The sequence below is a fragment of the Haliotis cracherodii genome, unplaced genomic scaffold (assembly GCF_022045235.1).
Source record: "Haliotis cracherodii isolate W230 unplaced genomic scaffold, xgHalCrac1.p SCAF_4, whole genome shotgun sequence".
NCBI classification, from domain to species: domain Eukaryota; kingdom Metazoa; phylum Mollusca; class Gastropoda; order Lepetellida; family Haliotidae; genus Haliotis; species Haliotis cracherodii.
This window is the reverse complement of record NW_027266297.1, coordinates 33,266,835-33,282,949: the sequence shown is the minus strand read 5'-3', so window position 1 is coordinate 33,282,949 and position 16,115 is coordinate 33,266,835. Positions and strand designations below refer to the sequence as shown.

The 16,115-nt window shown below is 40.5% G+C and overlaps 1 protein-coding gene across 1 annotated transcript; it reads right to left on the bottom strand.

Moving 5' to 3' along the window:
- Window positions 1-3,857: 3,857 nt before the first annotated feature.
- Window positions 3,858-11,514, bottom strand: LOC139478977 (peptidase inhibitor 16-like). Its single transcript, XM_071261698.1, has 6 exons — window positions 11,460-11,514; window positions 10,715-10,887; window positions 8,635-8,922; window positions 7,335-7,459; window positions 4,338-4,429; window positions 3,858-3,997 (listed from the first exon to the last, which is right to left on the bottom strand). Exons 2-6 carry the CDS (start codon window positions 10,871-10,873, stop codon window positions 3,990-3,992), a joined length of 672 nt encoding a protein of 223 aa, XP_071117799.1. The 5' UTR covers window positions 10,874-10,887; window positions 11,460-11,514; the 3' UTR covers window positions 3,858-3,989.
- Window positions 11,515-16,115: the final 4,601 nt, after the last annotated feature.

The following is a 16,115-nucleotide window of genomic DNA, read 5'->3' as shown; positions in this document are numbered from 1 at the left end:
TGTTTGACCTATTTCAGGGTACAGATGCAACAGTGTGTGGGCCTAATTTGTCTCTTTAATTTATGTTTATATTATTATCATTGTATGTTAAAATAGCTAACGCATACGTTTCAAACTATTGTAAATCTCGTTATATTTTCCCGACGACACATTGGCCATGCTGGTGGAAGGGAGGTAACTCTCACTAATGTTTGTCGAATACGACGTAGGAATATTAGATTTGTGTTGTTTATGGTTATTCTGTATTTTCCGATGTCTTACGTCGAAATATTTTAACACACCAGATTGAATTGCGTTTCCATCCACAATATCCTGCACAGCTCTCCCATCAAGAAACGGGAAGCGATAACTTGACGCTTTGACGTCTGCGTGCCTTGAACCTGGCTGCACTTCAGTTCAGGGGCCGTTTCAGAACACTCTTCAGCTTCAACAGCAGAGTCTTTGGAGCGTAATACATAGTTTTTATTCCTAATATTTGATATTTGCGATACGGAAATACACGACGATAATAATCCCTTTATCATATGATATTATTCCTAAAATAATTGGTATTTAAGACGTAATTTCCCTCAATTAAGTAACTAAAGAAACCGCGTATGTCTGCGTGAATTGCCCAAATAATAATATAGTGCCAAATCATTTGCATCCACATTTGTCTACAGAAACACACACATCGAGACATAGTTTATCCTGATATTTTTACACCGCCTCCGTGGTCTAGTGGTAGAGCGCCCGCTCAGAGAACAGATGGTCGGGGGTTCGATACCCGGCCGCGTCGTACCAAAAGACGTTAAAAGTAGTGTTACTCTGTCTGGCGCTCGACATAAAGGGGCTAAAATAGGGACTTATCGGCCTGGAGTCAGTATACTATGTCTGATTGGGGTATTTATGTTAAACTGTGGCATGGTATCTCAGTGGGCCGGCACTATAAAAAATCGGCATCAGTCCGGACTAGTACACACACACACACACACACACACACACGTCGCTATGTTAGTGCAATAATTTTGAACGCGATGTTAAACTCCATTTGACCTCACCTAAATTTTAACTTTTTTCCCCTAATAAATACGGATTGTCATGCATGCAATTATGTTGAAACTTAGTACTTAGTATCCAATCTCACGTAAAACTGATCTTAAAGACGTTGGACACAATAAGTGAAACCCACTACAACGCTCTGAGATGTAACATGAAGCGAGTGTATAGTATACTTGTACCGAATAAAGAAAACCCACAATACCTTTCCACGCTATATTTTTTTGAAGGTGGCACCCACGTATAGTGGGGTAGGCGTCAAATGACATGATATACCATCACTATAAAAAATTGCTTTAGCTGACTCCTTGAAATACATTAACCTACTAGTGTAAATAAACTTACTTTGTAGTATTTATTACTATTTAAGTTTGTTAACTACATACAAGTATGGTGAAAAAAGGGTAAAAAATAGAAACAATCGAGGGAAAATAGCAACATTTTCACACATAATGTACAATATCAACCAAACATAATAAATTTAGAAAAAATCTGTAGGTCTCGACGCAAAATTTTGAGTATTTGCATGCACAAAGAAAGCTAGGGATGTCCATCTTGATACTTGAAAAGGAGATAACTCATCTAGATATAATCAATCACATATTATGCTTGTCATTGAGTATTGTTTAGATATAACATAATAGGTTTGATGTTCTACAATGCTTTCCATTTATCCATTAATAGCAATTAATTAATCATAAATAGCTATGCTTCTCGTACCAAAAACAGAAAGAAAGAATATTTGAGAAATTCAGGGAGGAGAATAAAATGTGCCAAGTTAATAAAATAATGTGTAGGAACTCTACACGCTGTTTTCCCACTGAATCTGAAAATTCAGAGATGCATTGGAACAGTTATTTTTTATAACTTATCGGCTCATCTTTGGGAAGGATAGCAAAGGTACATGTTGCAGGTTTCCACAATCCTAAACGGACATGTTGTTGCTTCTACCACCAATTATGTAGAAGACAGGGCGCGTCAAGGGAGGTAATTCGTCACGGTAAACTCGCGTGCAACGGCGTGATCTGAGGTGCGCACGAACTGTTGTAGCCAACGTCTTTAAAGGAAATACAAAGGCAAAGATCAAATAGCACATGTTAAAGCACGTGTTTTAGAAATTGGTGTTCATCTACAGGTCATGCCATCAGTATAATACATTATCATACAACAGAACCCTATTGTTCTATTTCGACCATCCCAGGATATCTGGTGTCAGGACCAGGTCATTTATTTTAATAGAATGGTACTGAGCTAGAGCTAGAGCTATATTACACTGCATACTCGAGCATGTTCGACCATCGACCCTACTTTTTTAAGTAGATCCGTAAACCATATAATGGAAATCTTGCTTTGAATTGTTTACCGCAATGTGTTTGTTTGTTTGTTGTTTAACGCCGCCCTCAGCAATATTTCAGCTATATGACGGCGGTAAATAATCGAGTATGGACCAGATAATCCAGTGATTGATATCACAAGCATCGATCCAAGCAATTGGGATACAATGACGTCAATCAACCAAGCCAGCGAGCCTGACCGCCCGATCCCGTTATTCCCCTCTTGCTACAAGCGAAGTCGCCTTTTACCACAATGCACCATGGGGGCGACAATGAAACAGATATAGACCTTTTTCAAATGATGTAACGGATTCTTGATTTTTGGTACTCAAAAGCATCAAAATGATGGAACGGGTCTGGCTTTCGTATGTGTAAAGGTGTGGGGCACGGGTGGACATGTCGCCCAATGCGACTGGAATTCGTAGAACGGACTAATGTCCCTTTGTTGCGTCAGGATCCGCTGATTGCGTTCAAATCCAAAATTGGTAATTTGTACTTGGTAATTATGATCCTTGGTTTGTAAACACCATGCCCCTTCTCATGGAGCTCACATAAGTGGCAAACGTCTTCAACACGCGTTACTGCTTTCCCTAACAATGATATACCTGTGATAATTTTTAAAGAGACATAAAACCCCATAGAGACTCACTCACTGAAGCTTATTACGACAACGTGTGTGTTGGTGTTACTGAAGTTATTTTCACAAATGCCTGTTACACTGTCTAAATACAGGAGACAAATATCAAATGGACGATTCCGACTCTGTCGTAAGCATGCATGTGTATGAATCACTATAAAAAAAGTGATAAAAACAGCAGGTGTTTGCGGAGAGTTGAGCGTAGCCTGCCCCACCGGTAGCACCCGTCACAAACACCTAGCTAAAACAATAGCTTTTTCCATGTGGCCAGTTTCTGCTGGTCAATGAGTGAATGGGTGACTGAGTAAGGTTTTACGTCGCTTTTAGCAATTTTCCATCAATATCACGGCGGGGGACACCAGAAATGGGCTTCACACATTGTACCCATGTCGGGAATCGAACCCGGGTCTTCGGCGTGACGAGCGAACGCTTTAACCACTAGGCTGGCTACTTGACCGCCCCTCTTTGAATAAGAGTAATTGGTTACCTGACTGTACAATTGAAAAAGACCAGCGTTCACGATACCACACCACATTGCACCTTGGTGGGCAGGTCCACACTCCTCTATTTTCGCAACCCCTAAGGTGATAAGGTTCTGAAGAGGTCCCCTTTCCCCATTGCCTGTCGGAAGAACCGATTAAAATGGGGTTCGGGTGGTCAGGATGTGACTTGGATGATTGTGTGTCAATGTACCCCAACGGCGTGAAACATTGGTTTTCGTGTCTTGCAGCCGTGATACAGCTGGAATTATGCTCACTGCGGCGTAACAAACAAACAAATAAACAAGCTATAATTATACACATGTGGGACTGTGAGATGCAAAATATGAATTACTGAAGACATTGGCAGGTTTTGGACTATTTGTTTATTTCAAGAGCTCTTTTTGGAACTACTTTTCTGATCACGACTCAGGTAGCTTAGAACACAAATCAAGAAGTCGGATGCCTTGCGCACTTGAGTTCGTCCATGTCATATTCTCTTTATGAGGCTGAAAAGAAATGAATGGCAATGTCACTTTCGAATATAAACCACGAAGTATGTACTTATGTATGCAAAAGAATTATATAACACAAGGATCATGTCAAAAATCTTTTTCAAACAGACATTTCATACAACAGATACGAGCAATAATGAATGCTTGCACGAAGTGAGGCAAATAAGTACAATGATTTATAGAATATAAAATACCAGTCATCAAGATACAACCAACAATACTTTCATAACGGACTTCAAGCAGCATGTACGATATAACGGATAAAAAGTAAATGGATACACAAATAAACATGTATCTATGTATTGATGTACGGTACGGAACACAGTTGACATACCAACACAAAGGCCATCTTCACATTTGTCACTTCCTTCACAGGCGGAACATGCTGTTCCCTTCTTAAAGGCATCCTCTCCTTCCAGATTACCGCTAAAACGTACATAGACAATGCATTAAAATGTGAATGTGTGAGATGGGTGCAACTCAACTTTGAACAGAATTTCAGTTGTACCCCCTTGGGCACGCCAGAAACCTATGATTATTGGGTTCGATTCCGGTTCGCCCCGATTATGTTTCAAGGTTAGGTTTTTCAACACCATACCCGTGCTCGTGGGTTTCACCGCAGTGGTAAACGTCTGTGATCTTCATCACTTCGGGCTTTCCTCCCACATTAAGCTGACTCGCCGTGATATAACTGGAATACTGCTAAAAGCGGCGTTAAACCCAACTCATTCACTCAAAAGGATGCCGTTCTGTTTCTTATCCTTAACAAAGTAACTAAGTAATAAGGCAGTGGTCTTGGTGTACTTCCTCTATTATATTCTTACGTTGAAGCAGGATCACTCGGGGTACATGGGGTTTTATGCGTCCTGCGACAGGGTTTATACCACGAGCCAACGAGGGTCGCATATAACCCAATGAACCCCAAGTGATCCTGCTACAACGAATTTATCCTACCGACATGAATAAATATGACGTTATAAAATAATTCAAGCAAATTCAAAATTGATAGAAAACACCTGTTCCATTAAGCTGACGTTAGCTTGCGCTGTGTCACGTGACTGCCATTAACTTGGAAAATGCGTGAGGCTTTTTGTTTTGAAGCCGGGCATTGGGGATTTATTCTGCCTCTCAGAAATCCACGTCCAGCTTGACTTGCTCTCGGCGGGGTATAAGAGATTGATTTCCCCTCTGAGAAATGTATTCCCCTCCAAGACGCGATACACAGTGTTTGATCAAGATCTTGTGGACCAATCAGATATCATTCTGACATTTAGGTAAGATAAATTCAACTACATGTGGCTAACACAATAAAATAAACAGGCATAACATAAGTACAATTCCTCACAGCTTCAAATTCATATACGTATACGGAGACAGATATCTACATATCTTTGAACGCCAAGTAAGTCAATGAGAGAAGAGATAAGCGCATTTCTTTAACAACAGTACATGTTGAATATTATCGAGGAAAGGTGACCAACACTAACTTCATTCATAAACCTCAACAGTGTTAAATATTTCACTTTAATTGTTCACATATTATATCCTGTAATAGGGGGAATCAACTATTTACATTATGTAATTGTGATTGGAAACTAGCGTGTATTTTGTGTAAAAATAGATCCCTTACGTGGCTGCTAATTTTGTACTATTTGATTGAGAGTCATGTCAGTGCTACTGTATATACAGGCTTCTCTAACCAGCACCAGGCAGGATAACAGAGTGTGACAACATTTCCATTACCCTGATCTGTAAATACGGTCTGTAAATAATCGAGTCTGGACCAGGCAATTCAGTGATTGATATCATGAGCATCGACCCACGTAATTTGGATCGATGACATGCATCAACCAAGTCAGCGAACCTGACCACCCGATCCCGTTAGTCGCCTCTTACGACAAGCATAGTCGCCTTGATACATTTGTGTGATATGATATACAATTTCTCTCATTCAGTTGACTTCAGCTGATAATAAAACTGATCATATCTGATTAAGATATTAAGATAAATAATTAGAGACACTTTCTGAACATATTTCATACATTATTGCTTGAGAGAGGATCGATGTAAATCAAGTGATTAAAGCAATGGTTCGTCCCGCCGAATCTCAGGTTCTATTACCAGTGTTGGGGAGGCATCAAATGAAGGTTATACGCACCCCCTCCACTACCCCGCTGTGCCCAAAAGCTGAATATGGCTATAAGGAAGCCTACTCGCTCACTTACTCAGTTAAGAAAACATTATGCAAGGGTGATGATATGTTCCAACTGAAATTAATTCGAGAGAGGCATCTAAATGTTTTTAGCCTGGCATAGCGGGAATATTGTAGTGAGCTTTATTCATGTTTCAACAAGGTCCCATTACAGTTCAATACACGTGTTCCATCTCTTCCCCAGGTCAGTTCTTCCCGTTCGGTAGAAGACGAAATCCTGTCCTGTCCCCTGGTGTTGAAGTTTTACACTAAATTTCTAAAAAACTGGTGGTAGTCACTCGGGGCAGTGCTGGTGATGAAAGTGGATGTACGGCATGTATGAACTGACTGAAGCATTTTCCTGAAGGAGAACGCCACGTTGAAGTTTGCCGTTTAGCTTCTCTTTCATAGAATTGTGCTATATTTTAAATTGTTGACATAACATTCACCAATCATGGTTGTTCCCCGTTGTAAAAAAATCGAGCTGTATTACGTCTTTGCTGTCCCAAAGAAAGGTGGCCATAACCTCTTAAGTGGATCTTTTTGCTTAACATTTCTTGGTTTTGGGAAATCCGTAATGGGCCCAGGTATCACCATTTGTCACTACCTAACGTCGAAATCGTCTGGCTAATGGATAATATGAGGTTAACGTAACATTTGATCGCGAGTACTGACCAGCGTAGCCTTAATTTCATCTGATAGCATTCTAGGAACCATCGGACGTTTTTTGACATCTTTTGATGTTCACGAAGTACTGTTTCCATTGGTGATGTGATGCGATGCGATGTGATGTGATGTGATGTGATGTGATGTGATGTGATGTGATGTGATGTGATGTGATGATGTTGATGATGATGTGATGTGATGTTGATGAGGTGAGGTGAGGTGAGGTGAGGTGAGGTGAGGTGAGGTGAGGTGAGGTGAGGTGAGGTTAAATATTATTCACTTATATTCCATCAGACAAAAGAGGGGCCTTAATTCTGTTGACCCATACGAGGAACCTGTGGTCGCCTCCACCTTATTGACTTATGCGCCTATGTATGCACACAAGCACGCACGCACGCACGCACGCACGCACGCACGCACGCACGTATGTATCGATGTATGAATGTATTTTGAAGAACATGTAAATGAACATACGGCTTCAAGTAGGCGCAGACTAGTATCCATACGTTGTGTTGAATTTCCTCGGGGTCCTTTTTCTGAGTGAAGTCTAAGCAGTTTTTTGCCCCGCAGCCAATCTTTGTGGAGGAGTGCCACGCCACCTATGATCAAAACAGAAATGTTTTCGTTACTGTTTGGTGGCTAGGAGAACCATACATGCCTTGTTGTTTGTTTGCTGTTCAACGCCAGATTGAACATTCTAGCTACAATCTGTAAGTAAGTAATCGGGTCTGGATGCGACAATCCAGTGATTAACATCATGGGCATAGACCTACGCAGTTGGGACACGATGACATGCATCAACGAAGACAGCGAGACTGACCACCCGATCCCGTTAGTCGCCTCTAACGACAAACATGGATTGCTGAAGACCGATCTAACCCGTATTTTCGCTGGTCTCATATAGACGTTTTGTTTAACATTGACATGACGCATTGATGAAGCGTTATGGTAATTGTTTCAACTGATAGAGCGTTGATACGACTGAGCCAATGATTGTATGTTATGGATTAAGTGTGTGCGGATATTAACCGATCTATTGATGATTACCCAAAATGTATTGTGTTGATAGAATTTCGTTTAAGACAATGCGATTCAGTGTTAGATACAGAAAGGAAAATGTCAATCGAGAACTTGCTCTTTGTGTAAATCTGGTCATGGTATATAAGACGAATATCATATTTGGTATAAATGTATCATTGTATAAATATTTAATTTAATCCACCCACTTATGAATTGTAGCGGCGGCACGGTTGGCCCAGTCGTCTAAGGCGCCGCGATTCGCTGTTCAGAGATGCGTCCCTTGGCCACGCCAGAAACCTATGATTGTGTGTTCGAATCCCGGTTCGTCCCGATTATGTTTCTAGGTTTGTCAGCACCATGCCCGTGCTCGTGGGTTTCACCGAAGTGGTAAACGTCTGAGACCTGCATCACTTCGGGCTTTCCTCCCACATTATGCTGACACGCCGTGGTATAACTGGGATACTGTTAAAAGCGGCGTTAAACCAAACTCACTCACTATGTATTGTAGCAGGACCGCCATGGCAACTGACTCATAAATAAAGTGTCCTCGTAGAAGACGCATTGTTAAAGTGTCATGCTAATTGATACCTTGATAATGTGTTGCTGTAGCTGACGCATTGATGTAGCGTTATGATACGGTGTTCTGGAAAATGGCAACGTTAAATGTACCTCAAACGTCGTGCTATTTACTTGTGAGCAACTAAAACAGACCTGATGACAACAGTGTTAAACTAAACAGCCAATATTTACCAACCTGTGTGTAGTGACCACATGTCTGCCCAGTCCATCCTTTTTTAGCGCATGAAAAGTCACGTTTGACGTCAATGACCTCTTCTCCATTCCAAGACGTGAATCCAGCCATACCATCAGTCACCAGGATGTCTATCATCTTCGAATGGCTGTATAAATCAAGATACTTAGCCTCTGGAAACCTGAGCTGAGCCATGTTTTCACCCCATTGTCTCTCGCCATCAGGTGTATGCTCCCAAAGACACTTGTCAGCGTGCTTTTGGGCAGTGTCTGCCAGACCGTCATCCCACTTCTGTCAACATATACATGATCTTTTTTAGGAATCAAGTTTGAAATTGAAGTGTAAGGTTTGTCAAGTAGTTGGTTGGTTGGTTTGTTGTTTTACGCCGCACCCATCAATATTCCAGCTATATGACGTCGGTCTGTAAATAATCCAGTGATTAATATCATGAGCATCGATCCACGCAATTGGGATACGATGACATGCATCAACCAAGTCAGCGAGCATGACCACCCGATCCCGTTAGTCGCCTTTTACGACAAGCATAGTCGCCTTTTACGGCAAGCTTGGGTTGCTGAAGACCTATTCTACGCCGGATCTTCACGGGTCTGGTTTGTTAAGTGACACGTATGTACCACTTATCATTTAAACAATATGTTTTCTTCCAGAAAATGCTAGAAGAAAATAACATGGCCTCAGGTTTTATAACCAAAACAAAAATAATAACACAAATATACCAACATCCACTGATAATGTGTTGTTGTTTCCCAAGAAGTTGTCCTCGTTGAAGAGAAAACAGTTGTCTAAAATTAGTGAATACTCAACACCCAGAATATTAAATAGTCTGTTATCTATCTGTTGTGGGATTTAAGAACTAACGGTCGACACTACAGCTGCTCTACATCAAATGAAGTAAGACTTATTCTTCATCCCTGTATGATGAGGTTAGTTCAAGTTATTCTATGTTGTACTTCCAAACCTTACATATGGGTTGGGTGTTTAGGTTTAAAATGATGTTGATGGGGTGTCCTATCTTAAATATGTGTTATGGGTCCATTTCCTTTCAGAGGAAGCATTGCAGCAATGGCAGAATTCTTTATGACTAACAAAAAATCCCTTTGCATCTTTGATCTAAAGCAACAATATCTTGCTTTGATGATTCATCCAGTCTGATTCAAATTATCCATAACCTAAATTATACCATGCATGGCCATACCAGTATACTGACTATAATAAAACGTCTCGTTACCATAGACAAAAAATCCGTATAAAGTATGTAGTAGTCATATTTATACGATTGCTACAGTAATCGCCCAGATGTAAGATTTCCGGAATAACGACGTTTCACAGTTTGTACTTACTGCAAATAACGTCTTTAAAAAAATAATCCGTTTCGTTGTAAAATGTCAATATTATCTGTGTGATTTCAGAGCTGATATAACAAGGACATATTACAATGAATTATGTTATATTACAATATCTGATAGTCATGTTAGTAAATGGCCGAAAGGGTCACTGCCATCATCTGTTAACAGGATACAATAATATTTGGCTTTATTAGAACAAATGTGGTAAACTCCAACAATTTTCGAATCAGTGTATCCGGAAATGTTTTCTGCACTATTCCAAAGGCAAGATCAGGTCTACGAAAGAAAACCCGCAGAGAGTAATCAATGCAATATGACACTTTTGATATAAATAGCCACACACATATTTTAAGCAAGACAGAATCCCAATTAAAGTTTGCATCGTAATGATTAAAACCCGTCACATTTGCAATGGAACCAAACAAAGAAAATTACGCAGACCGAAACAAACCCAGAGCGCACGCACTGAAAATGTGGCTACTTTTAATCATTACGATACAACTTAATACAAATTATTGACCGATTAGGTGAATAAACACAGTTGACAAGAAATAGAAGAAAGAGTAAAAGAAAAGGTCTTATTAGAAGTCTCCGGCCCATATACAAAGAGTTACATAAGGTATCATACTAAAAGAAAAGGTATAAAACCAGTTGAACGACAAGAAAGTCTTACTGATACCGAAGCACATGCGTTCTATCAGTCCGCCTGTACTCACAAGTTTGTACATGTTAGAGGCCCCTTGGTTTCTCCTTTCATCATTGTGTCCTTTCACCAAGTAGTCCTTGTCCTCTTGAACCAGCTTTCCATCACCTACGGCACCCACGCCAGCGACGTTCACCAACACGATCACAACGACGGCTACATAGATCTTCATGTTTCCTATGTACTCTGTGATGAGACGAATACATCCAAATAATTTCTTATTTTCAACTAGAAATGCGTGGATACAATTTACATATGAACATTGTACATATCAGATTTGAATGACACTGTCTAATTGTACTGGAAATCGTTGTCAGAGAAAGCTGTAACAGAGATAACATTTTAGCGATACATGACAGCAAAATATCGGCATTTAATTATAAAAAAAAGCAGTCTAAGTGAAAAATATATGAACAAGTATGACTTAAACGCTCTAGGTTCAAGTTTCAAATTAAAAAATATAGGAACATGTACAACGTCAATTACTCAAAGCCGAAAATCAACATATTTATATAATTAATTGTTCAAGTAACTGGTTTCTGGCCAAACAATGTCTTTCTTGGAATAGGTTCAATATGAAGTCCTTAAAATTTGGAATTGAAACAACAATGATAATATTTTGAATTGTAAATGCAATGATGAGGATAAATAAGTCAAAAACACTAATAATAAATGAATTTGACTTATATTTAAAGTATAAAAGTAATGAAATAATTACATGATCCTATATAGTTCAATGTGTAATAATGTCCACGCACCTTAGGTAAATAACGAAACTCCACTGTATACCGACTGCTAAAACACCTGTGGATGAGTCCCCTTTATACACACGGCATTCCTCGAGTTTTTAAACACATAACCATAAAGCACAATTGAGGAATTGACCATCCCATACTGGCGATCCGTATTGATTAAACAATTTGTATTAATGGTCTCTATAAATATGCATACTTGATTAATAACTTAGTTTTTTCATATAATGTCCATTCATATTATTTTCTCCGGTATATTGCCTTTTTCGCCAATGGAATCTATTTCGCCGGATAATCGAAAATGGTTATGCTTTGGCGTTGACGTTTTATATTTTCAAAGAGGTCTAATATGTCTACACCGCAATGGCACTGTGTTATAAAAGGTTTTATGACTTGAATTACAGTTTTATGAATATATAGCTTCAGAAAAGTTTCGGGTTGAATACATGGCCCGCTATATTTGTATTTATTGTATTTTTGAGTAGGCATATATATATATATCGAGGTATATTTTTTGTTAAACTATAATTGTTTCTGTTGTTTGGGTGTGGTTGTGGGTAAATGTGCCTATGATGAATGTTCACTGATCCACATTTACCGAACATATATCACAAATGTATTTGTCTCCAATTATTCATAACAATGTCAATGTAATACATTAAGGAAGATGATATACTGATAATCAACTTCTTTATTATGAGGAACACAACTTTTCGGAGCATATGCTTACTCCTTCATCAGGTGAAAGGATGCTATGAGGCAGAGAGCATATATATGTAGATGTAAGAACAACAAAAGTAATAAGATAACAAAAGGTGGAAACTAACGAGGGAAGCCAACAGATAATTGGTGCTGATAGGTGATTAGCAATTGTCAATGGAAGCCAACACTTTACAGTTATTAGCGACGTAATGCCTCATAGCATCAATTCACCGGGTTAAGGGGTAGGCATATACTGTGTGTATAATTTCTTAATGCCTTTCAAAGACTTGAATGTAACAGATTGTAAAAAAAACCCATCCAAACTGAGTCTATGAGCTACAGGAGCGCTGTAGTACAGAATAGATCTGAGTGAAATATCTGGACGGAACACTAATTTAATTAAAATCAGATAGATATATCCGACTGATACCTTAAGACGAATAGAAGTTTCTAATCGGAGTAAAAGATCTGAGTTTTAGAGATATCGACTTTCGAGGGATGGAAATATGTGTATGCTGAAAAGTTCTGAACCTATCTACGAAGGATGCAGAATACAGACACCCTTAACAGTTAACATATACTGAATAACAAAAGTTCCTGTGACATTGAATAAGATTTACTGCAAAGTTATGTTTTTTACCAAATCTGAAACAATTTCGGTTTGCAACAGATAAAAGACTCCTGATAGTTTTCAAATGGTTTAATTTGCCATACTGACTTCAGAAAATGCGTGATTTCATGAAAAAACCATGAACATGCCAAAATGTCAATTTACAAATCAAAAGCGTGTGTGTCCACCTCTGGTTGCGATGCAAGCAACACATCTTCGTCTCATGGAATGGACCAGGCGTCGCACAAAGTCCTGTGGGATATCTGTCTATATCTGCTGGAGCATGTTTCGAAGTTCCTGGAGTGTCTGTGGAACACGTGGTTGCCGTCGAAGGCGCCGATCCATCTCTTCCCACATGTGCTCGATTGGTGAGCGATTAGGGGAGCGAGCCGGCCGGGGGATGACATTCGCGTTGTTTTGTTGAAGAGAATCCTGAACAGGTCGAGCAATATGAGGCCGGGCGTTGTCATGTTGAAAGGTAATGCCTGGACCAGGACGACGCAAAAACGGTAGAACAACAGGGCTGATGATCTCGTCGCGGTAGCGCTGTCCATTGAGATTTCCCTCTACCACTATCAAACGGGTCCTCTGTCTTGCTGTAATCCCACCCCATACCATAACACTGCCGCCCCCGAACCGATCTTCTTCCACGACACAATGATTGACGTAACGTTCACCTCGACGTCGGTACACTCATATCCGTCCATCGCTGTGGCTGAGGTGAAAACGAGACTCGTTAGTGAATAGAACTTGTCCTCACTGCATAGCCGTCCAGCGTAGACGCTGTCTGCACCACTATAGACGTGCTTAGCGGTGGTTTCCTGTCAAAATGGGACGTCTGGCGGGTCTTCTGGCGACAATCCCTGCACATCTGAGGCGGCGACGTACAGTTTATGAAGATATTCGTCGAAGTCCAGGGATGCTTCTTGCAGTCACTGTTGCTGGCTGGAATCGATTTGGTAGGTGTGTTGTTCGAATCCAGTTGTCTTGACTATTAGTGGTTACGCTCGGCCTGTCACTCCGAGGATGGTCTCTGAGTGCATTCGTCTGTTGCCAACGTTGCCATAAACACCAAATGGTGTTTCTGTGGACGTTAAATACCAATGGCTCGCAGACGCTCACTTTCGGACAGGCGTGCCATTGCGTAATGTTGAGTTATTGCGTAATTGTGTTTTTTTCTGAGTGGTTGTTGTCAGCACGATGCTAAGCAATGCATATGGAATCCCGTTAACGCACATGATTTTATACCCATTCTTGGACAGTGAAATACAGGGGGCTTGCATAAAAGTCAACTTTTGCAGCGAAAGCATGCTTTTCTGTAGCACTTGCGTTTTTGTGACTTGATTCCATACATGTACTACAATATTGAAAAGCAAACTTTACTTGTCTTAAAAATACACTAAACTATTGGTGTCACTGGAACTTTTGTTGTTGAGTGTATATGAAATACACTACTTCCCATGCTCACATGCTTTATTGATACCAAATACACAACCAGGCAGAATATGTCTGCATGCATCAAAGGGACTAGATATTCTAAATTGATGAAAATGGACAAAAGTTTCAGGATGCTTAGTTCCAAGGCTTCTGAACTTACGTCATTTTGAAGCAGATCCAGCTAATTTTGTTGAGCTATGTGTAACCATCCACGAGAGAGAGAGAGAGAGAGAGAGAGAGAGAGAGAGAGAGAGAGAGAGAGAGAGAGAGAGAGAGAGAGAGAGAGAGAGAAAACAACAGTCAAATCAGTGGAAACATCTAATGTCTCCTCCGAAGAAGGCAAAGTCTGTTTTAACAGCTGTCAAGGTGATGGCGTCAGTTTTCTTGGATTCCAAAGGAAATCTATCGGTGTACTACGTCCCGAAACGTCAGAACTTTAAGGACGAGTATTATGCTAAGGTGATTAGCCAACTAAGTGAGAATATCAAGTCTAAACGCCGTGGAAAACTCACTAAAGGTGTGCTATTCCAGCAGGTCAATGCAACTGTTCACAAGTCACAGTGGCTGCGAGGCAACCATTATGCAAATTATGATGACGTCATTTCTGCTGTGGATGACATTTTACACCACCAGGAGGAAGCCTTTCACACCAGTGGGTTCCAGGCCCTCCAACATCGTTGGCCCAAGTGTGCTAACCTCGAGCTCGGAGGGGATTATTATAACATAATTAGCAACCAACTCCATCAACGCAATCCATCATAGTTTTATCTGATTTCAGTTACATTTTACATTTTCGCGTGGAAAACCAATGTGAGAGAAAAACCTGAAGTGACGCAGATTGTAGATGTTTACTTCTTTGAAATAAATAATAAAGACATGAATAAATAACAGACGGGTAGGGTGCTGACAGACCAAGGATACGACTTTAAACGACTACCAGCGCATACTGGCGCGCGTTAAACCCCTGGGTAAGCCACGTCCCAATCTGGCCCGAGACTGTTGCCTGTATATCATCATCCAAGTACTTATTTATCGATAAAGATAATTAAATGAGAAAATATTTCCAATACTTCATTCTCTCTAGTCATGCCTTTCACGTCAGGAAATATATACTGCTTCTTGGCGTACAACTAACACTGGGAACCGTCGTGCATTTTGCCCCGGAACACAAACACTGTATTTATCAAAATCACAAATTATCCCTATGATATATTTACAAGGGAATGTGAACAAGTGTGGACCAGTCGTTTAAAGTGGCGCAGTTCGCTGTGCCCACTTGCGTCCCCAAGGCGTGCCAGAAATTTGCTAATGTTGTATTTAACAGTTGAACTTGTCAATACGAGGAAACACTTGTGCCGACGTCAATGATACTCCATCATTACAGCCATACGTTCGAATCGATATGTTAATGTAAGCTTCTCCACTGAGAAGACAAAAAGGGACGTATACAAATTTAAGTTTGTAGAGCGATCATGAAACTCCTCTTTAGAATGGAGTGAGTGAGTGAGTTGGGTTTACGCCGCTTTTAACAGTATTCCAGTTATATCGCGGCATGTCAGCTTAATGTGGGAGGATTCGCTCGTCACGCCGAAGACCCGGGTTCGATTCCCGACATGGGTACAATGTTGGAGCCCATTTCTGGTGTCCCCCTGCCGTGATATTGCTGGAATATTGCAAAAAGCGGCGTAAAACCATACTCAATCAATAATGTGGGAGGAAAGCCCGAAGTGATGCAGGTCTCAGACGTTTACCACTTCGGTGAAACCCACGAGCAGGGGCATGGTGTTGACAACCCTAGAAACATAATTGGGGCGAACCGGGATTCGAACCCACAATCAAAGGTTTCTGGCGTGCCCAGGGGACGCAACTCTGCACAGCGAATCGCGGAGCCTTAGTCGACTGGGCCACCTGTG

What these genes read in the sequence shown, in the direction of transcription:
- LOC139478977 (XM_071261698.1), bottom strand. Translation starts at nt 10,873, where the DNA reads ATGAAGATCTATGTAGCCGTCGTTGTGATCGTGTTGGTGAACGTCGCT. An exon ending in CCTCTAACATGTACAAACTT is followed by an intron (nt 8,923 to 10,714) that starts GTGAGTACAGGC and finishes ATATGTTGACAG; the next exon opens with AAGTGGGATGACGGTCTGGC. An exon ending in GTCTGCGCCTACTTGAAGCC is followed by an intron (nt 4,430 to 7,334) that starts GTATGTTCATTT and finishes TGTACGTTTTAG; the next exon opens with CGGTAATCTGGAAGGAGAGG.